The sequence below is a fragment of the Carlito syrichta genome, unplaced genomic scaffold (assembly GCF_000164805.1).
Source record: "Carlito syrichta isolate Samal-C Ts95f unplaced genomic scaffold, Tarsius_syrichta-2.0.1 Scaffold315402, whole genome shotgun sequence".
NCBI lineage: Eukaryota > Metazoa > Chordata > Mammalia > Primates > Tarsiidae > Carlito > Carlito syrichta.
Window position 1 is genome coordinate 587324 of NW_007259498.1, and position 23854 is coordinate 611177.

A 23854-nucleotide genomic window follows, 5' to 3' on the forward strand; every position below is an offset into this window, starting at 1 on the left:
TTTTGGTGCCTGTGGTAGTGTGAGCTTTATGTGACTTCTTCAGCAGTACACAGGATTGGTGGTATCTATGATTTTCTCAACGGCTTAGGGTACAATTGAGGTTGTACTGAAGTTTTACTGGGCACTTGGATGCCAACTAGGTCCCTGGTGGTGGTAGCAGTGGGGTGAGTGTGCCTGTTTTTAGGCCCCAGAGTTGCTTGTTTTTTGGTTTTTATACCCTTGTTGCTCCAGTGTTAGTGGGTCCTGGATGGCTGATTCTTGGGCTTCCAGCTGACTGGTTTGCTTAAAAGCTAGAAGTGGGAGTGGTGAGCCAGATGTGTGTGGGTGGATTCTCAGGCCCCTGGGCTGAAGGTGTGATGTGGGCGATGGCAGAGTTGGTGGGACAACCCAAAGGGACTTAAGTGATCTGTGTTGGTGTTGCAGGAAGCTATGATGGATCGAGCGGTATAATCCTTAGTCCCACAGCCATCTGTAACTGGGCTGTGGGTATTATAATGCACATTTTAGAGTGATGTTTTGTTTTGTTAGCTTAGTGGATACAAGTTCCATGTTTCAAATAGTCTACTTAATGATTTTGACTTTTAGCTGGCTTTTTTGTCAGACCTGATGAGATTGTCATTGTTTCACACTGACCCAAAGATTATGCATGGAGTAAGAGAGGTGTCATTTCTGCTTTTTCTCATTTGCTTGTGCTTGCATTACCAATATTGCTTTTAATTCACAAGTTCCTTGCAAGAAGCTTTTTAGGCCATGTGTTCATTTTGTAAAGGCTAGCTAAAATTAGATAATATAATCTCTAAATCCACTTAATTATGCAGACTTCAGTATGACACAATTTGTGCTAAAATTGAAGGGCAAAGAAGGGTACTTCAGGATATCCATTATATTGTACATATTATGAGGCCTTCTGACTTGTGTGCTGAATAAGGGCACCAGTGTTTATTGGTATAGTGTAGATTCGTAAAGTTTTAGATACTTTTTTGATAAAAAGAGTTATCTTGCATACTGCTTAGGTGAGTGTACTCTGCTGTGTAGACTTCATATTCAAATGAATGGATGTTCAATGAATTTTGAGAAATAAAATTAGTTGAGGTAATTTAAGCAGAAGTTGGATTTTTAAAATCTGAATTGCATAAATTTTTGTGCATATTTACTTATGTGTTAATAATCACAGATTATTTTGGAAATTTGTTTTTTAAATCTCTCCATCTTTCTCCCTTTCTCTTCGTTTTTGGTATTACTTTTTGTCCACAGATCATCTTTTATGACTTTATTTTTTGACTGTGGTGCTTTGTTGTATTATGTAGCCAAAAATAAAAAATGTTTTTAGTGATAAGTATATTTACATAAGTATACTTGGTTTACATACAGTATCAAAGTAATCAAATATTCAAAAGGGCCCTGTAATTTATAAGAAATATCTCATTACATATGTGTTCTTTCTAAATTAAATTTATGTTTGTTTGCTCATAAAAACATATCATTTGCCTTTATGTAATACAGTCTCTTTAAGACAATGAAGGAATTTTATAAAATTTTCTTATATAATTTGTATATTTTACTGAATAGTTTGTACTTTCAAAAGAAAGCCAACATTTTAAAACCCACTAAACACGTATACTGTACATGTAAGTAAGAGCCTCTTTCTTAAACTTAGACATAGTAAACTTAAACTAAATACAATTTAACTTTTGCCTCTTATTTTCTTCTTTTTGGTATCTTCTTTTTACTATAATTTCTGTAGTTTCTATCATATGTCTAGGGCTAACTTTCAGAGTTATAAATCTGCTATGTTATGTTATTTGGATTTTGGTTACTTTTTACTTTATGATGACATACATATATACATATATATTTTTATTTTTTTGCACATGTATTTTAAAAATTGCATTCTAGTACTATTTTCACTACCAGACAACATTATTATATTCTTTTTACAGTATTCCTGGAGGTATTAGGCATTTTGGAAGTTTATTTATTTTTGTTTATATAATATTTATATCTTTTTTCCCCCACTAAGGATTTAGTGCAGCTACATCATATGTACATCATAATATACATATCCTATTCTTTGTTTCTGCAAACCTCTATAACACTAGAGGTAAGAGACAGACATATAACAGACTCATATATTTACATATTGACAAATAAATATTCCTATGTGAGAAATATTTCAGAAATGTACTCTGGCTCATGTTACAGAAGAGAGACTTTTCAGTATGCTATCAGATTTCTTTTGATAGATGAACTTAATACAAATATAGCATTTATTAATTTTACTAAGAATTAAATTTAATATTGCATGAATTAGAATTGTCAAGCTATGTAGGGCATTTTTGTTTTAATTGAGAAAATTTGGGCTGAATATTAGATGCCAGTAGGGAATTAATATTAACTATGTAAGGTGTGATAACAGTAATGAGGCCATGTAATAGAAAAATCCTTATCTTTTAGAGATATGTACTGTAGTATTTAGGAGTGAAATATCACGATGTCTATAATTTGCACTATTTATTTTACAATACTTCAGCCCCCAAAATAAATGCAGCATATGTATCAAAATGTTGATTATTTAGGTGATGAATGTATGGGTTAATGCATTCTCTCTACTCTTCTGTTTGTTTGAAAAATTTGATAATAGAATTTAAAACTATGATTTGTTAAAGGAGAGGTAATTTTGCATAATAAAACATATACTTGTTTTTGTCTTGAAAGGAACCCATTCAGACCTCTGGATATATTTGCAATTTTGAGGACTTAGAAATTAAATCTGTTCTTTTGGATGAGATATTAAAGGTAATCCTTAAAAAAAAAAGTTGTATTTCTGTTGTTTGCTTGACTAGGATTTTTCATTTCTGGACTAAGTGGTGTAGTGTCGTGTTTAGGAGAGTGGACCCAGGAGTCAGCTCTCGAGTGTAACCCTGCTCTATTGTTGTGCAATGTTTAGGTGGATGCCATTATCTTTTTGAGCTTCACTTTCCTTTCCTGTAAAATGATGATAAAAAGTATTGGCCTTAGGTTTTACCTCTAGGAAATGTGGATAATAATGGTACTCATCTCATAGGATTGTTATTATGTAAGATAATGTGTGATTATATAAGATATAAAGATCTTGTCCTTGTGTAAGGAATATGACTTGTAAAACTAATGAACTTATTTCATTGCTGGGTTAATTGAATACAATACCATTAGAGAATATCCATTTTTCCGTTTTCCTTGCATTTGAAGGAAGAGGTCTTTTTGCTTGTCCTTTTTCCCCAAAAGATTTAGGGGTTGGGAACACTTTTTAGAAGATGTGGTTTGCCAATATCCTCTTTCAAAACTAAACCATAGGTGGGTAGAATCAAACTAAGGTGAGTGTAGTATCTTGTCTGTTCTTATATATTTAATGGTTTGACAGACAGTGAGCTTCTTAAATCTGGGTCTGGTAGATAATTGATTAAAATGGTCTTTTAAAAAAATGAATAATGACTTTATTGCTTTAAAAAATGGGTAAAGAGTTATTATATAGAATCTAAGCAGTACAGTAAAGTGCTGAAATAAAATTTTAAAAATCACCCTAAATCCTACCATTTAAATATTTTAATTATCAACATTAGGTAAACATCAGAACATCATTCCATACATATGTAAGTCTTATATGGAAAAATAGATTTGATAGATTAGATAGATGAATAGAAGTAATTTTTATAGAAATGGCATCATTTTACAATCTACATTTTTGGTGTTAAATTTAACTTTAATTAAAAACCTGAAAGTAAATTTAAAGGAATTCTAGACTTCTAGGTTTATATATATATATAAATTATATATATAATTTTTTAAACCACAATAACAACATTTTCCTGAGTTAAGGAGAAAGTTATGAAAAACTAAGAAGTTATAATTTTAAACTACATTTAAGTATTTTTTTTTTTTTGAGTTGAATTCTCAGTTCATTGCCCAGGCTGGAGTGCAGTGGCATGCTCATGGCCACTCCAGTGTCAACCTGCTGGGCTCCTGTGATCCTTCCACCTCAGCCTTCCAAGTAGCCAGAACTACAGGCGTGTGCTACCATGCCTGGTTAATTTTTTAATTCATTGTAGAGATAAGGTCTCTCCAAGTTGCCTGGGCTGGTCTCCAACCCGTGGGCTCAGGCAGTCCACTTGCCTCAACCTCCCAAAGTGTTGGGATTACAGGCTGAACCACTGAACCTGGCCCTACATTTTAACTTTTAAGAGTGTTGACTGACTTTCTATTCTAAAAGATGACATTCTTATATTTTCTCTCTCTTCTTCTCTTTTTGTAATTATATTATTATTTTGTTTTGTAACCCTAATTTCCAGTTGTTTAGTCTTATGTCTAAATGATTTCAAAGCTATTACCAGTCTTTTTACTACATTTTCACTGTATATAAATTCTTAATTTTGATTAATCTTTCAGTTGACTGAATTTTATCATCAGTAATGTTTTTCAAGAAAGGTTCAATTACTTTAAGTTCTAGAATTCTGGAAAGTGCCTGAGCTGTTGTTGTTCCAACTGGTGATTGTATTGACTTTTTAAAGTTTTTTAGATGAGGAAGGCATTTAATGGGTAAAATGATTTATTCAAATTCATCTATTTATTGATTCAATAAATCTTAATTGAGAACCAATAAGACGCAGTTCCTGACCTGAGGTAGAGGAGTAGGGGAGATGGACAAGTAATTTAACAGCCAGTAAAAGGTTGGGGGCGCCATAATTCAGTTAGGAGGTGTACCTGTTCTGAGTTCTGAAGCAGGAGAGCATTAGGTCAATTCTAAGACTATGAGTAAAGTGAATAGTACTGCAGGACATTGTGCTGAATGCTTGAGATGTGTTATCTCATTTTGGGGGAAATACCAGTTTGAGCAGAGGGAAACAGAGTTGTATAACTGGAAGGGATCCCTTAAGCCATTGCCCACTTTTCCCCGTGGGAGCCTGATTGTCTCAGGAGGGACTTTACCTGTGGTTTTGGGTGTTTTCCAGATAACTCAAAAGATCCAACATGGGGATTTTTTTTTCTTCCCAATTTTGCTCATAATCTGCGGCAGATTTTGTTTTGTTTTAAAATGTAAAAAAACAGAAACATACTCTAAAGTTCTTTGTTTTCATCATGAAAACTTCTTTGTTTCATCTTTACTTTTAGAATCCAGAACATCCAAACAAGGATTATCTAATTAACGTTGAGATTCGGTCTCTGAGAGATAGTCGAGCACTGATTGAGAAGGTTGGAATTGAAGATGCATCCCAATTCATAGAGGACAATCCACACCCCCGACTTTGGTATTTTAACAAAAGCAAAGCCTCCCAAGATGTCAGGCATAGGCTTTTATCTCAGCTCTGTCATCCCCTGCTCCCCTACTAGCCTCCTGATGGGAAAAGTCTTCCATTATTGCTCTTCTTTTTAAGATATAGAAATTCATTTAGATTTGGAAGTCCTTAATATAAGCAAGCAGACTATTGCATAAAAAATGTTTGCATGTGTTAAAATGTTTGCACCTTGTTTCACTGGAAACAATAGGTATAATAATAGAATTCTGATTCAATACTAGTTTATCAGTAATTTGTAATATACTTTTCTGTTTCTATTTTAAATAAAGGCGACTACTGGCTGAAGCAGCCCTTCAGAAACTGGACCTGAACACTGCAGAGCTAGCATTTGTGCGCTGCAAAGATTACCCAGGCATCAAGTTTGTGGAGCTCCTAGGCAATCTACAGAGTGAGTCCATGAAACAGGCTGAAGTTTTTGCCTACTTTGGCAGATTTGAAGAGGCTGAAAGAATGTATCTTGATATGGACAGAAGGTAAGTTTTGAAGGTGTAGGCATTCCCAGGACTTCCACAGCTTATAATTATTTTTCAAATGAGGAATACAAATAGACTAAATGTATCATGCTATTTATTTTAGAAATAATTTTCAGTTTGGATTACAACCTAGATATTGCACATGCCCCTCATTAATTTATGCTTTAGAATCTGGGGGTAGCTTTCTTCTCTGTTTTTACATCGAATAATGACTGACTATGGAAGATATTTATTTTTCATTTGGTGGGAAAAAAATGAATATAGAGACTGGGGGCTTTTATCATTTATGACACAGTATCATTATTCTAATTCTCTTTTTTGGCTTAGGCCATTATTTAATTTTCTGTTGTCAAGAAGCATAACATAAAAATAAAAAGTAGTTAGGGTTTGAATTTTATACTTTATATTTTATTTTTGATTTATATAAAATAATGTCTGAACTTCATAAAAGTTTATTCTCTTGAGTTAAAGAATTTACTATGTCTTTAGTGACTGGTATCGTCACTGGGAATGGATCCCTTGCTGCAGATGTAAGAGTGCAGAATCTTTGCCACTGAACCATTTCAACTATCAACATTATATCTAATTTTCATTAATGTTACTTATACTTCCAGGAAGTCACTAATACAACATAATCTCTGAACAGAAATAGAAAACCAAACATGCATTTATGCTATATGTTTTGAAATAAACTTAATAATGTCTAAGAAATTACTAAAGAGAAGTGATTATTATTTAAATCTTTATTTTGATAAATAAATTGGAAGTTCAGGAAAATAAAGGCAGGAAATTGTTTTCTTTTTCCTATTCTGGTATCTTGGTCCATTTGGTATACTATAACAACATATCTGAGATTGGGTAATTTATAAAGAATAGAAATGTATTTCTCACAGTTCTGGAGGCTAGAAAATTCATGATTAAAGGCGTTAATAGGTTTGGTGTCTGAAGAGGACTCTGTTTCTGCTTTCAAGATGGATGGCATCTTGAACTCCATGCCCTCACGTGGGGTAAAGCAGAAGAGCAAAAAATAGAAAACTCTCTGAAGTCTTTTATGTAAGGGCATTAAGCAGTTCACAAGAGTGGACTTAATCACTTCCCAAAAGGCCCCACTTCTTGGAGGCACCATCACAATGGAGATTAAGTTTCAGCATGAACTTTGTGGGAGACACTTACTCAAACCATAGCATCTAGGTCATCTTCATTACCTCTTACCTGGTTAGGCTAAGTTTCTAAAATGTTTTGGGGAGTTACCTCCTCTGTCTACTCATGCTGTGTATTTCTCAGTACCTAGCACTGTAACTAGCACATAGTAGGCACTTGGTAAGTATTTATCAAATAGATGAATGAATAAATGCCATTGTTTGTAGAGATCTCGCTATTGGCCTACGAGTGAAATTGGGGGATTGGTTTAGAGTACTTCACCTCCTGAAAACTGGATCTGGTGATGCAGACGACAGTCTCCTTGAACAAGCCAACAATGCCGTTGGAGACTACTTTGCTGATCGACAAATGTGGTATGTAACTTATCTGGAGTATCTCATGCCTTCATGCAGCACTTAGTAGCTGCCTGAGTACTTCTTAAGGAAATAATAATGTTGGGGAAATGAAGACCAGATAAAGTTGGAAAGCCAGTGAACCTTGAAGTTGTGATTTGAGCACTGTAAAACTTTGGAGTTTACAAACACAAAACTCGCACTTAGTTCCAGGCAGCTCTCCGTGATTTGAGACTACAGTGTACAGTTCTTAGATGTTATAGGATTCACTTCTGACCAAAGTGAAAAAAAAGTCTATTATATATTATTTTCAGAAATTACTGGCTTTTATTCTTTTCATTTTGATCAAATATGCTTTGTTTATGTCAGCGATACATCAGATTAAGACAATATTTCTTAAGAATATTATAACTAGAATATGCTTTAGATTTTTCCCCCCCATTTGTATGCTTCAGAGTTATTCTGTAACCAAAGATGATGAACAGAGTATTGGTATTGGTAATTCTAATGAAGAAACATTTTTGATGAAAGTGCTTATTTATCAGGAGAGTCATATTAGTTTAAAATTTTTTTCTTTCTTTCTGTAGGTCGAATGCTGTACAATATTATGTACAAAGTCGGAACCAGGAACGATTAGCTGAATGTTATTATATGTTAGAAGATTATGAGGGATTAGAGAATCTTGTCAATTCACTTCCAGAAAACCACAAGTTACTTCCGGTAGGTAATGCAAATTTTAGTTTTTGGGGTTGTTAGGTTACTTTATAAAATTGTATGTTATATTCAGGAAATATCCTCTGCAATAACAAAAGTTAAAAAACAACTTATAATTTTACAGTTTCTTAGACATGGAATGATGCTTTTATTTTAATTGAAAACAGTATGTCAATATTATAGAATGTTTGAAAATGGAGAGGAAAATCGATCATATTGCTACTACTTTACCATGATACAGTCTTGTATAGTCTGTTCAGTTTTATAAACTTGCTTTTAAAAGTTCCTGAATACATGAAATATTTATAGATGAAATGATGTGTTGTCAGGAATTTGCTTCAAAATAATCTTAAATTATTTGAAATTGTCTATAACTTAAGTTTTAAAAGATAGCTCAACTTTTATTGTGTTATATTAACAATAGACTAATGTTTAAAAAGAAAAACTAAAATAATTCTCTTTAATTTGAATATTCTTTTTAAGTCTCTTTTAATTAATTGCTAAATACTATAAATGAGTTTGTATTTTGTTTATCTAATATGTACGTCAGTGAGCTATACAATACCTGTAGAGTTATCAGCTCTCAACTGCAGTGTGGACATATATCAGTTATGAGTCCTGCCTCAAAAATATTCTCATTAGTACATAATTATAGAATTCTGATAATTCAGTTTTCTGTATTGCAAATTAGAGTAGTTATCTATGTAATAATGGGATTTTCACTCACCCTTACTTTCAGTCCTATGTGTTTTCTTGTGTAGAAAAGAAACAAGTTACTTAGAACCCTGGGTATGGGGAACAGTATATCCTATATTAGTGTCATCTATTAGGTGTGTCTGAAAAACGAAAAACATTTTTCTGTATTAAAAATAGTAATGTTACTGAGTAAATACTAATAATTCTAACTAAAATAGTACCAATTTTAGGTAGTACTATACATTTTACATCAAGTTATGGAATAATTTTTTAAATAATATGGGAAGATACATATAATGTTGAAGTGGGAAATGCAGGATACAAAATTATGTATAGTATGATCACAGTGCATACACAAACACACACATATGTATATATTCAAAGGACAAAGATGTTAAGAAATTACACCATACTATTGAGAGAGGTTTCTTATGAATGATAAGATTATGAGTAACTTTATTTTTTCATGTTCTGTAATTTTTAACCATTAGAATATGTTAATTTATGATAAAAAATATAAACATTATTTTTAAAAAGACAATTGGATATAAAATATATATTTAAAAAAATATTGTAGATGGGTTTGGGGAGTGAAAAACTTTGGCTAATCAGATATTCTAAAAACAAAAAAATGATCTGACTAGGTTTGGTGGCTCAGCCTGTAATTCCAGCACTTTGGGAGGCCGAAATGAGTGGATTGCCTGAGCCCGTGGGTTCGAGATGAGCCTGGGTAACTTGGCAAGACCTCGTCTCTACAATAAATAAAAAATTAGCCAGGTGTGGTAGCGTGTGGCTGTAGTTCTGGCTTCTTGGAAGGCTGAGGTGGAAGGATCATTGGAGCCCAGCAGGTCGATGCTGGGGTGGCCATGAGTGTGCCACTGCACTCTAGCCTGGGCGATGGAGTGAGACTCCAACTAAAAAAAAAAATAATAATAATAATAATGATCTTCTGAAAATGGAAAATACAACTGAACAGATAAGATTTGTTGTAGTGGTGGTTCACTCTCCCTGCCACCACCCTCCAAGGGATCTGTTTTGGGTCTAGCTTCCTGAACTGAGAATGGCAGACTTCTCTAGGGCATTTCTTTACAGAAGTATTTGAGAGCTCTGTGAATGTGAAGTTTCCCCTTAAGCCTGTAGTTAATGATTAGCATTGAGAATACCACCAATTGCTGTAAAGATTTTTTTTTTTTGGTCTCACTTGCTGGTATGGGAATTGTTTTGGAGCTTGACATTTCTGTATACTAGCTCTACTGGGCTGAGAGAAGAAAGAAGTGCAGTGTCTTCAAGGCGTGGTTAAAAGTTAGATCCACAGCCTGAACCAGTGATTCTGGTTAAAAACTTTGATTTTATAGAGTGATGCCTTAGCATCCATCATAATTTGTAGCCTCTGCACCTATGAATGTTAGAAGAAAAATCACTGTAACTACCAGTAAATGTAATACTGATTGGCCCCTATTGTGTTTTGTTAAATTAAAATGTTATTTCCTTGGTCTGTGAAATCTGATAAAATTATTTTGTTTTTATAGGAAATAGCACAGATGTTTGTGGGAGTTGGAATGTGTGAACAAGCAGTAATTGCATTTTTGAAATGTAATCAACCAAAGGCAGCTGTAGATACCTGTGTACATCTCAACCAAGTAAAGAACTAAAACTTACTGTCTGTGCAGCTTGTTGTCTTAGGATTTTTTTAAGTCAAAGCAGAAAGCAGAATTAAAGTCACCCTAGTTATCCTTTAAAAATTAAGGCCAGTGTAAGAGTTGGAGAGCTGGACGTGAATTTTGTGAAAGGAACAAGCCAGGTATTCTCTTGACTGAGGGCTGAGAAAGTGGTAGTTTGCACTTACCTCTTGAATTGCTACAATGGGTGGTGACCCACTCATAACTAACTCAATGTGGGAGCATGAACAAACCCAGTGCTATTAGAATAGCAAGTTTTTGTCTGGAAGTAATTTCATAATTTTCTGCATTTTATTAGGGTTGGATTTTGTTTCCAAAGAAGGACCAGCTAATGGTCAGTCATTACTTGAGGAAGGAATTGAGTTACTTCATATTTATTTTGGCAAATCTGTTTTCCTTTCCTTTTATAGAAAACATACATTTGATTTTTTTAAAGCTGAAATTTAACTAAAATAGAGGCACAGAAGTATTACAGAAACTGTTGACTATCAAGGCATTCTTTTAATATTTTCCTTAAATTATTTTATAAAGCCCCATTTGCTTTATAAAAATAATCTTTAAATATTAATTCTGATAGGATATTTTAAGTGAAATTATATACTTTGTTTTACTATAAAAATAAACAAGTATATCTTTTTTTGCTCAGTTTGTACAAAAATTGAATTATAAGATTAACATAATTATAAACTTTGAAACTTTCAATTTTAGATGCATTTAAGCAGAAAGAGTCTTAGATCATTTAATCATTTTGACACATTTAGCTTATAGAAGTGATATTGCTCTGATTTTTAAGAACATGACAGTTTTTAATTTTAAAGTGATATTATTTATTATAAACTTAAGGGTTTATTTGTGTATCTTATGACATAAATGTGTGACTGAGTGAGATAATTTTTTTCCTAGTGGAACAAAGCTGTTAAACTGGCTAAAAATCATAATATGAAGGAAATTGGATCTCTGTTAGCTAGATTTGCATCTCATTTACTGGAAAAGAATAAGATTTTTGATGCCATAGAACTCTATCGGAAAGCCAGTTACTTTTTTGATGCTGCTAAACTGATGTTTAAGGTAATATAATAATCTTGGTGAGTATTTAGTTTGTTCTATTTACAAATTTTTTTATATACTAAAGAACATATTTTTTATTTTCTTTGATAACAAATATTAAAGCAAAACTTTTCTGGTTTTATTACTACTGTATGCACTATTTTAGTGGTTATTGCTTTTTACTAACAAGGCTACTTATTAATATTAGCAGCTTATTGATTCCTAAATAATTGTATATTTAATACTGAAGTTAGCAAAGAGTCTAAGAAATTGCTAGGACCACAAAGTACAAATTCCTACAACTGGAAATTAAATTTTGTGGTGATAGAGTTTTGAGTAATTTTAAATGTACAAGTTTTAAATATTACACTTTACATCTGTTTGGAGGGATGGTAACTAGTACAGTTAATGTACGCACATCTTACATTCTATTATTTCCCCATTTAATTTAATTAAAATTGAAAAATTTTCCTGAGAATCATATAAATAAATTTTAACTTCTGAAGAGTGCATTATGTCAGCACCATTATATCTTTGTGTACTTGGAACATTATTTTTATTTTTTTCGGAAAGTGAGAAAGCAGGATTTTTTGAGAGAACAGAAAAGTAGAAGGGGACCCCAGAAGGTTGCCGGAACATTATTTTAAAAATCCCTTTGTTATGGAAAATTCTAATAGTTTCATTAACAGTTTCTTCATTCTGGTTTAGTTATTTAACAGCACCTGTTATTTTCTAAGATTGATATGAGTTTTAACTCTAAAGGATTAATACTGAGGAAAGAACTAAATACTAAGGAAAGAAAATGAGTTTTAAAATATTTATCATAAATATGTTGTATTTATATTCTGTCCTACTTATTTTCCTCCTTTTGTAGAAAATCATTTAATTTTTGAGATGATTATATTTGTACAAATATAGACTGAGAAGTATCTTTCCCCAATTTTTTAAATGTTTAAAGATTGCTGATGAAGAGGCAAAGAAAAGAACCAAACCTCTACGTGTTAAGAAGCTCTATGTACTGTCAGCTTTACTTATAGAGCAACATCATGAACAAATGAAAAAGTGGAGAAGTGCTCAAGGAAAGAGTTCAGAGGTAAAGTAGGACGTTAAATAACTTTAAATCATTTGAAGTGTTTCAGAAAAAACAAAAACTACCACATTTTTCTTAATGGACAAATCATTTAATTTGCAAATCTGCTTTTGTTTCTTTAAATTATATGAAGAAAAGGAATGACTGATTTAGAATTCGTGTTCAAACTTAGAAATAGTGAAAATTAATTTTCTACAATACTTACCTGTAGTCTTTGCCTTCTTATTTTTGCTAAAAAATTTTTAATTATCTGGTAACTCCTCCTTTCCAGTCAGTGAGTTTAAAAAACTTTCCTAGAATATGTATATTATTTTAACCTGTAAATGAATCTCTTATTAACATAACGTTTAATCAACTGTATTTTAAAATTTGATTATATTAGTTTAACAAAATATGAATTATAATAAAACATTAGGTGTGGGCTGGGCATGGTGGTATGCACCTGTAGTCATAGCTACTCCGAGGCGGAGGCAGGAGGATCACGTGAGCCCAGAAGTTCAACACTGCATTGAGCTATGATAGTGCCAATGCACTTCAGCCTGCAACAGAGCAAGAGACTCTCTCTTGCTCTCATTTAAAAAAAAAAAATTATCTCATAGAGATATGGATACAAGTAAGGATTAACTACACAAGTAGGCCGCATGCAAGTGATGTTTGGGCCTCCAACTGGCCCTCACTTCCCCTGGTTTGGGACCAGGTACCCCTTGTGTTGTTATGTGCCCTTCATAGCCGCCAGCAGTGCCTAGCAACTGCCAATCCCTCCCTCATACTAATGTGATTAATGTTCAGGTCCCGCTTATGAGTTAGAACATGTGATATTCAGTTATTTTTTTCTGTGATAGATCACCGAATATGATTGTCTCTAACTCCAATTTTCTGTAAAGTCCATGATTTTGTTCTTTATGGCTGCATAATCCTCCATCATGTATATGTACCACATTTTCTTTATCCAATTCACTTTTGATGGGGAGTAGGGTTGGTTCCATATTTTTGCTATTGTGAATAGTGCAGCTATAAACGTGTGTGCAGGTGTCTATTTCATAGAACAATTTATATTATTCCAGTTATATTCCCAGGAGGGGGATTGCTGGATTGTATGGAAGGTCAATTTTTAGTTCTTTTGGGAATCGCCACACTGCTTTCTGTAGAGGTTGAACTAGCTCTTAAAGAAAGTAAAAATTAAGTCTGTAATGATAGTTTTGTAATGGTAAAAATCTGCTCATTTAGATATTTTAATGTCTAAAAATTTCAGAAGTTATTTTCCCTGTCATGACCTTTGTTCTATGGGAGTTGACACCCTGTGTGTTTGTTCTGATGGAAAATGTGGGTTGGCTTTACTTGTAGGCCACTTCTGTTTTGGCTGGTTTGCTGGAAGAGGAAGTTCTGTCTACAACCAGTCGTTTCACAGATAATGCATGGAGAGGGGCAGAGGCCTACCACTTCTTTATACTTACACAAAGGCAACTCTATGAGGGATATGTTGACACTGCCTTGAAGACAGGTAGGCAGTTCACCTAATGTATATAGTAAGTCAAAAAATTGTGAATGGAATACGAAGGGCCAGCTTTTTCAATTTGCCTTTATATTAATTTCAGTAATATTTTTTCCTATGGGCTTATTTTCATGTATTTGAGATTATGTTATATATGATTTGTTTTTTGCATTTCACTTTTTAAAGTTCTTTTTTTAATATACATAAAACACTACATATAGTTCACAGAAATGTCAGATATTTGAGATAAACAGAATGTTATAGCATTCATATGTCTATCTATATTCAAAGTTAAACACTTAATAGTTAGGTCTATATCCTTTTATTTTAAAAAAGATATATATGTATGTGGGTCTATATATATCTTTTTTAAAATAATTTTATTTTTTATAATATTGTAAGTATATAGGGCATACTTTGGGATACTTTTTAAAAACAATATGTTGTAAACTATTTTCATATTTTACATATACACTTCTATAGTATTTATCTTGTGTTTTTCAAAAATGGTACTTAACAAATAATTTCAACCAAAACAGAAAATACAAAGTAAATGCTAAAATAATCTAATTTATAAAACAATCATATAACACAGAGATAATTACTTTATTATACTGTATAAAATAATTTATAATTATAAATTAATATGTATATAAATATATAAAATATAGTTTATGAATAAATTTATTAAATTGTAATTTATAAAATAATCATGTAACTCAGATTATTACTATACTGCTAACATTTAAGTAAACTTCCTTTTAGATGCCTCTTCATGCTGGAGCTTGCTTTTTCTCCTCAGCAGTATGTTGTGATTATCTTTTCTCATTGTTAATGTAGATCTATGTAATCATTTTTAATAGCTACTTAATATTCCATGGTATTTATATACTATAACTTATAGAAGGTTATTTACATGCAGTAGCAGGATTCCAATTTCTTCTTAACAATAATAGTATTCTCGAGTTTAGATATCTTAATTCCAAAGAACATTATTATGAGAATTATGTCACAAACCAAATAAATACATTGGTATGACTAAACCAGTACTGCCCTTTCAGCTTGGCTATGACAGCAGTGCAAGTACTGTCACAGTGTACCTCATTCTTCCTCTGTCCATCATCTGTCTGCTGCTCAGATCATCACCAAATGGCTTTACACCCTAATCCTATGCTAACAGCGTGGCCTTTAAAAAAGTATTTTCAGATAAATTATTTTATTTGAATGTTTCTGGAGTTATATAGGGATGATTTTTATTTTTGTATTTTTATAAGAGCTACTTCGAGACTATGTATAGTAATCCTCTTTCATGTATATTGGTTTCTCCCTAGCAGTTATAATTACTTAACCTTTCTAAACTTTGCTTTCTCCTTGGATAAGGTGGGTATAATAGTGTCTTGCTCATAGAGTTATTTTAATGATTGAGAAGTTCATGAAAAGAAAATTTATTTATTACAGTACCTGGATATTATGAGCCCTCAATAAGTGGTAGCTGTGATGATGATATTTATAGTGTTTTTGATAGAGTCATATCTGTCAACCTTTTAATTAATATTTTTCTCTTTGGGGCCATGCTTTGGAAGTCTACCACTTCAAGGTTATTAAACATTACATTTTATCATAACTTCGTAGTTATCCTAAACCCTTTATAAAGAATGTATTCTTTCCTCATAGATTTGAAATTTTACCTTCATGAAACTAAATTTATATGCATTCTTAATCTCTTTCTAGACTATTATTTTCTATTCATGTATTTCTGTGCCAATACTATCCCCTTAGTTACTTTACTTTTACATTGTTCATATTTAAACTCTCCTTAATAATTACTCTTCTTTCTGGAGAAAAAAAATTTATGTTTATTCATCCAGATCAACTTTACAGTCTTTTTGAGGGTTAGGAGAGTTTCAATGAAGTCTCATTGAGTTTGATTAGAATTTCATTCATTTACTATATTAATATTGGGTTCATTTATATGTTTATAGTGAGTTTTCTCATCCAGGAACATCATTTAAAATTTTGTTTTTGTTTTCTTCTTAATTGATACATAATAATTGTACATATTTATGGGGTACATGTGATATTTTGAAACATGCATACAATGTGTAATGCTCGAATTAGGGTAATTAGGATCTCTGTCATCTCAAACATTTATCATTTTTTTTGTGTTGGAAACATTCCAACTCTTCTCTTCTAGCTATTTTGAAATATACAAAAAATTATTGTTAAATATAGTCACTGGGCTAACAAACACTAGAACCTATTCTCCTATTTGTATTTCTGAACCCATTAGCCAACCTCTCGTCATCCCCACTACTCTTCCCAGCTTCTGGTCACCATCATTCTCTTCACGAGATCAACTTGTTTAGCTAACATATATGAGTGAGAACATACAATATTTGTTAGAAACATCAATTTAAAAAAGCCATTTGTGTATCTGTGTCTCTCTCTAAAGGTTTGTAGTAGTTTTCTTCTCGTGTACTCTAAACTTTTATTTGGCAGTTTATTCCTACTTTTGTTGTCATTAGCAGTGGTATTGTAATTTTTTTCTAATTGGTTATTAGTTATATGTAAAAATTATTTTTATGTTTATAAATAACTTTAATTTTAACTGATTAATATGTGATACAAATTATACACTGTTTAAAATAGTGGCATTTTATGCATTTTATGTACTATTTCTAAACTTACATTAAATAAAAGAAAAAGTTTGACCTTTAACTTGAGATGCTTCACCTATCAGATGAAGTTCTCCATATACTTTATTTTTTTCTTTTTTTTCTTTTAGTGATAGAATGATCTGAAACAATGTATGCCTTGGTAATGGTTACCTGGGAACCTTTTATGCTTCCGATGTGAAATCAGAGAGTATTGTTTGCTGTAACTAAATGATTATATTTTATATAATTCTTCCACTAACCTTTGTTGTAAATATTTGACCCCAGGACCATTATAGGAATCTGATTGTGAAACTCTTGAATGTATTGTTTTAAACTTGTTTTGTGAAGTGTTTAATGTACTATAACAAAGTATTTTTAAGATTCCTGGGTCTAGAGTAGAAAAAGATACAAATTGGTTACAAATCTGATATGAATTCTTCAGTGTATTTTAAAGAAAGACTATATCTCCAGTGTAGAAAAATGCAAATAAGATGTGATAACTGTCAAAATAAATAGTCTGAACTGACAACTTAGAGGCTCATTTTCACTTCCTTTTCCTCAAAGTCCTATTATTTCAGTAAGACAAACATAAAAGCAGTAATCTGCTCAAAGAAACAACATATAATTTTATACAACTTTGGCCTTTTTTTAAAAACAAAAAACCCTACAATATTATTTGAGAATTTTGACCAGCATGGTATAATATTAATTTACTTTTTCTGGAATGCCACAGAAATTTCTAACATAAATGGAAGAAAAGATGGGAGTTTTGACACCAAAATTGTTTTTGTCTGTGTGTATATTTCTGTGTTAGCACAGCCATGTGTAGCATTTGTTGACTGTTATTTTCTTAGGACCTGAACTGTTAGCTGGCTTCACAGATTCTTGGAGATGATGTAGGAGGGCTTAAAGCAGGACACTGTCTGCTTTAAGTTTGTTAAAGTTCGTGTAGGTTAAACTAAAACACCACAACATAGATTTGTTCCCATGCGTGTTCATGGTGTCAGAATCATTTTACAAAACCCAAATTATCCTCTTTTTCCTAGCTCTTCACCTGAGAGACTATGAAGACATTATCCCCGCTGTTGAGATCTACTCTCTGTTAGCACTCTGCGCATGTGCCAGCAGAGCCTTTGGTACTTGTTCAAAAGCTTTTATTAAACTTGAATCTTTAGAGACCCTCAGCTCAGAACAGAAACAGCAATACGAAGACCTTGCTCTAGAAATCTTCACCAAATATCCTCCAGAAGATAACAGAAAATCTGAATTGGACAGCTTTCTGGAAGGGTAGGCTAATTGTAATTAATAGATGTATTCTTATTAGAAGCTTGTATTGCTCTACATATAGTGTGTAGTATAAGAACTAAAGCACTAAATTTGAAGCAGTTTACATTGATATGCTATTTTATTTAGTCTTAACAAGTATATTAATTAATACTTTATGTTTTCATTGTAAGAAAAATTTTTGCCTAAACCATTTAAAGTTAATCTTATTTGAAACTGATCTTGAAAATTTTTTCATTTCTCATTTTTTAAAGTGTATTAAATAAATTAAGACTAATTAGAAGTTTTAAAGAATAATTAATTATTTTTCCTCTTCTTTTTACAGTGGTGAAGGCAGACTGCCAATATGCATTGCCACAGGAAGCCCAATCACTGAATATCAGTTCTGGATGTGCAGTGTATGCAAGCACTGTATGCTTGCTCAGGAAATAAGTAACTACAACTTCTGTCCTTTATGCCATAGTTCAGTGGATAAAGGAATGATGAACTGCATATAATTGTAAAATATATGAATCATGTGTTTATAGCTAGAGCTGTATATATATAAGAAGGTTTATTTCTCTTCTTGTAAATTTTATAAGAAAACTAACCTCATTACTTATAGTTGTATTTTTGCACAAAATATGTATGCATATAACAAAATAATTATTTTTGTACAGAAATATAACTGAAATAATAAGGCTGATTTTTATATAAAACTTTATTTTCTATCCATCGTTACCTATCTATCTTTAATATATCTTGTGGTTAGTTACATGATACCATGAAAATATTCCAGATAAGAAATGTTTTTCTCACAATGTCAAGGTTACTAACCCATTAACAAATCTTAGGGAGTGGGGTAGGGTAGGAAGGTGAAAGAGAGGGGAACCAGGGGACTGGAAAAAAACGGAATTTAGATAATTGACATAACCTGTATTACAAAGAAGTTAAACAATTTTAACTAATACTGAAATGAGCTCCCTCTCTCTAGACATATTTGCTCTAAATAAATATTGAATGTCTTTTATATTTTATTTTCGGAAGTGGAAGATGGCATTTCAAGACACTTTTTACAGTTTGAATTGTTTCTAATAGCCTTATTCTTCATCCTGTAAAAAAGCTATACTTTCAATATCATTCAAGAGGTGGCATTTGGCATTTACTCTTTCATGGTATTGTGCAGAAAATTTGGCTCTATTTATAATGATAAGAATTTGTACAAAAATATCCATTTTGTAGTTATAGTTTCATTGAAACATTGTCACCAAACTGGACCCTTTATTTACAAACAACTCTCTTGCTATAGGGAGTGATTCTTTCTTGATATGCATCTGTTTTGATTTATTATCATTAATTTAAAAGAGAAAAGGTTGTGATCAGTAATAGATAATTTCTTACCTCTTTTTTGTAGCTAATCCTTTCCATTTATTTCTCATTTTGTGGCTCAAGAACAGTCTGTAGCACTACTTCATCATAACTATTTGCTGAGGTTTGGCTGATGTTTAGTAGAGACAATAAAGAGAAATCTACAACCTTGTTATTGCAGCTGTAATACTTAGATTAGTTAACTTTCTCAATGTGATATGTTTTTGGTTCTGAAGAGACAAGTTAAGCCTGTTGCAGATTGGGAATAATGAGCTATGAGAAGAGATTTAGAGCCTATGTATGCTTAAGATAGAGCGTGTGCCTAAATAAAATAAGACCAGAAGTCTTTGCAGTCTCTGTCTCTGTTCATGTGCTTTGTGGAAAATCAACATTGTGCAATGGTAGCCTCCAAATACACTATAAAGCAAACTACCCCAGAGGTCAAGGAACAAGAAGGTTTACAAACCAAATGAGGATACTTGAAACATATGATTTATTAAATCAATATGAAATACACAGTGAGGAACAAGAAGAAAGTGATAGGGTAGAGTACCACAATTAGGGTGGTATGGTGCCTAGAAGGGAACTCCAGAATCGCAGGTTATATAAGGTTCTTATGTCCTGACGCTTAGTCTGTTACATCAGCTTTCCCCTATTAGTTATGAAGAGGACCAGAGTTGAAGTTTGATCCAGTGGACTCAATCAGATGAAATGTGCCTAAGACCAATGATATGCTCTATAGAAAGGACTTGGGGCAGGTACACTTGACCACAGCTGTAACTTGCCAGTTAGTCTGCTGAGCAGTCATGAATAAGTGTCACCAATAAGTAATTGAATCAAGTTCTCACACATATTGAGGGCTTTATATGTCTTATGCGTACTTAGCGTGTCATGAATATTTAGTGTCTTTGTTGCTTTTCATAATTTTAGTGCTTTATGTATATTTGGTATATCTTTCTCCTGTCTCTGTGGTCACACACATATGCTCTATTTTTTCTGTCTAATATGTCTCATAAGTTACTAACTTATCTAAATTTAACATGATGAATTTCATGTCTTGTTTTCTTTTATACTAGAATGCAATGTTACCCTAAATCAGAAAATCACATCCTCACAGAGTTATCTACCCAAGAAAATATATCCCCTGTTGAGCTTACTTGCATCTTTCTACAGGGCTTTCTATTTTCAGGAATGAAATTGCTCTCTAATTCATTCATAGAAATTTTCAGGGTTGTGGGGATGGCATACTTAGTAGCTCCACCTGTGTGAAAGGTTCCTGCAGGGCAGTTTATTCAGAGTTGTGATTCTTGATCCATGATCTAATGCTTAGGTATTTTTTTTCTTTCCCTTTACATAAATCTCAGGAATCAGCTGAGGACTTATTAGATTGTCATACTGCTAGCCTTTATTATGACCTGTTGGTTACATTTCTATTGCTTTAATCCCAAAATCACCTGTTGACTCCTCAGACCTCTCTCCTAACATATCTTTTGGGAACTGTTTTTTGGAGCCTTCTCATTTGTCACTAATTCCATGCTGACTGAGCCCTAGATTTTTTCCTCCAACTAGTTACTTCACATCCTGAGTTGATGTTGGTATTTCTTGTTCATTTGTGATCCAGAAACCAGCATCTCTAAAAACAATCTCTTATACCGTGTGGATCTAGTGTGTGTGTGTGTGTGTGTGTGTGTGTGTGTGTGTGTGTGTGTGTGTGTGTATTTCTACAGAAAGTCCTTTAGAAAGATGCAAGTAAACTTATCAGGATGCAAGTAAGCTCAACAGGCGATATCTTTTCTTGGGCAGACCTCTATGTTAGGATATAATTTTCTGATTTAGGGTAATATTCCATTCTTGTATAGAGGAATATTGCAATAGATGTGTGTATACACACACAGACACATCTTTTCTACTATTGTAAAAGCTTATTACTCTTTGGAATCTGTATCTTTGAAAGCTTTAATGATCTGTCATAATGTCTTGGGGACCTTTGTCTTGCTTAAAAATGGCACTAGAAGCCGGGCTCGGTGGCTCAGCCTGTAATCCCGCGCCTTGGGAGGCTGGGGTGAGTGGATTGCCTGAGCCCGCAGGTTCGAGACCCGTCTGGGCAGCGAGACCTCATCTCTACAATAAATCAAAAAATCAGCCGGGCGTGGTAGCGCATGCCTGTAATTCCGGCTACTTGGAAGGTTGAGGTGGAAGGATTGCCGGAACCCAGCAGGTCAAGGCTGCGGTGGCTGGGAGCAGCCACTGCACTCCAGTCTGGGCGACAGAGTGAGACTCCAACTCAAAAAAAAAAAAAAAAAAAAATGGCACTAGAGAAAGAACCCATAACATGAATTTATCCAGTTGGTTTTATTCAACATAAAGGAAATTTCAAGGTAACACTAACAAACTCCCTTGAATAAAAGGACAAAGAGAAATACTTGAAGATAAGTTGCACAGAAATAGTTATGTAGCATACTGAAGACAGCATAATGAAACAATTATGTTATTCTTGCAAAAAAATATGAACTGACTCCCTTTGAATAATGCAGAGTCCTTTATCATAAACCTTGCCCTGATTTATGTTATGTTCAAAGTAGTGTGATAGGTCAAGGTACTGAAATGATGCAACCAACTGACAAAGCCATACAAATTAGCAGTGTGCATACAAATAAGCACTGTTGACCTGCTCTAATTCACAAATGCCACTTTTATTATAAATTGTTTTGCTGAGGTTATCTTTGTATATTTCAAGAACTGGGCTCTTAGGTTTTGTGTAAAGTAAAAAAAAAAAAGAAAAGAAAATAAGTGTTGAAGAAAAGATGACGTGTTTATCCCAAATTTCCTTTATTTATACTTTACAGATAACATGGTGTTTGCTTTGTTTTCATTTCAATACGTTTTGGTGGGGCTTGGTTAGGAGGGTATTGGGCTCCACAGTGGAGAAGTGGGCAGGAGGTGCAACAGATGTACAGTACCACCATGCGGGGGAGGGGAGGGGGGGAACCCAACAACCTTGTAAAGGTTCTAGGCAAATGTCAGATAATAGGAAGTTACAGTGAATTACTCCTTGGTGGTCACACTGAGTTCTCATATAGAAATGAAGGCAACATTATGTTACTAGATTTTAAGAGATAATCAGAGTACTAAATTTGATGATATTGTAGCTCCAGGATTTTGCTACTGAGTTTCTAAAATGAAAAGCAGTATTATGTTGCCCCTACTGTCTGTTTTCAAGATTAGTATCTTGAGTCATCTTTTTCTTTTTTAAAAAAATTGTTTTATTTTATTTTTAAAATGGATACATTGAGGGTTAGGGACATACGTGGTCATCATACAGGTAAAGTGTGGGTACCCTTATTGATGCTATTTCCCCCACCAGTAGTGTCCCACTACTGCCAATCCCTTTCTTATAGTATTAAGTCATCTTTTTCTTTAAGAAACTAATTTATTGGGGTTTTTTTTTTAGTATAAAAGTAGCAGATGTTCATGCTAGAAAATTTCAAAAATACATAAAGGGTATAGATGAGAAAAAAAGTCTTACTCTTTCTAAAAATAAAATGCATTAATCTATATTTTAGTTGCATTTGAAACTGAAGAAACTGATGTACTATAAATGATTCTTCATAGCAAGAGCTATTTGTTTTTAAGAGAGTTCTCTAATTTTATAAGAAAGTAGACATTAAGAGACAGCATTAATATTTTAACTACTCATTTCTTATTTGGCATAGTTTAAATTTATAGTTAGTGAAATTGACAGTAATTTAAAGAAAAATGAGATACTTCTACACACCCACTACAGTGGCTATAATTAACTGACGACGAGTGTTGGTGAGGATACAGAGTAATTGAAACTCATACATTGCTGAGGGACGTGCAAAATAGTACATACACTTTGGAAAAGTTTGGAAGTTTCTTCTAAATTTAAACATACACTTACTGTAGAGCCAGGGTTCTCACTCTTAGGAATTTACCCAGAATGTATCAAAGTACATTTATACAAATACTTGCATACAAATGTACACAACAGTTTTATTTATAATAGGCAAAAAGCAGAAACAAGCCAAATATCCATCAATATGTGAATGTATAAACAAATTGTAAACTGTTCATATTATAAACTACTACTCAGCAATAAAAAGGAATGAACTGATACATGTAACAACATGGATGCACCTCAGAAGCATTGTACTAAGTGAAAGAAGGCAGACATAAAAGACAACATACTATATGATATTTATACAAAATACTGGAAAAGACAAAATCAAAGTGATAGAAAGTAGTACCTGAGGTCAGGGGAGAGTTGTAGGACTGGTTTCAAAGAGGTACAAAGGAACTTTTTAATGTTCTATATCTTGTTTTTGGTGGTGATTTTGCGACTATATGTTTATCAGAACTCATCATTTGTACACTTAACATTGGTAATTTTTTTTAATAAGGCATTTCTGTTTTAGTTAAATTTAACAGAAGAAAAAGAAACTGAGGTGAAATTGAATAAATTGCTGTATTATGTCTTTATAAGACAGAGATGTTTTCCTAAGAGGTTTTTTTAAAGTTAAAGAAAAAAATT

At 32.7% G+C, this 23854-nt stretch overlaps 1 protein-coding gene across 2 annotated transcripts in view; it reads left to right on the forward strand.

Annotated features, from left to right (window-relative positions):
- WDR35 (WD repeat domain 35) overlaps positions 1 to 19648 on the forward strand; it is a 75700-nt gene extending 56052 nt beyond the window's left edge. For both annotated transcript variants that reach the window (XM_021706284.1, XM_021706283.1), the window contains 11 exons: positions 2716 to 2796; positions 5146 to 5282; positions 5600 to 5803; positions 7171 to 7317; positions 7884 to 8016; positions 10236 to 10346; positions 11289 to 11453; positions 12391 to 12525; positions 13867 to 14023; positions 17718 to 17958; positions 18281 to 19648. In XM_021706284.1, the coding sequence (XP_021561959.1) occupies positions 2716 to 2796; positions 5146 to 5282; positions 5600 to 5803; positions 7171 to 7317; positions 7884 to 8016; positions 10236 to 10346; positions 11289 to 11453; positions 12391 to 12525; positions 13867 to 14023; positions 17718 to 17958; positions 18281 to 18452 (1683 nt within the window). In that variant the 3' untranslated portion in view covers positions 18453 to 19648. The remainder of the gene's footprint in view (positions 1 to 2715; positions 2797 to 5145; positions 5283 to 5599; positions 5804 to 7170; positions 7318 to 7883; positions 8017 to 10235; positions 10347 to 11288; positions 11454 to 12390; positions 12526 to 13866; positions 14024 to 17717; positions 17959 to 18280) is intronic.
- Positions 19649 to 23854: the final 4206 nt, after the last annotated feature.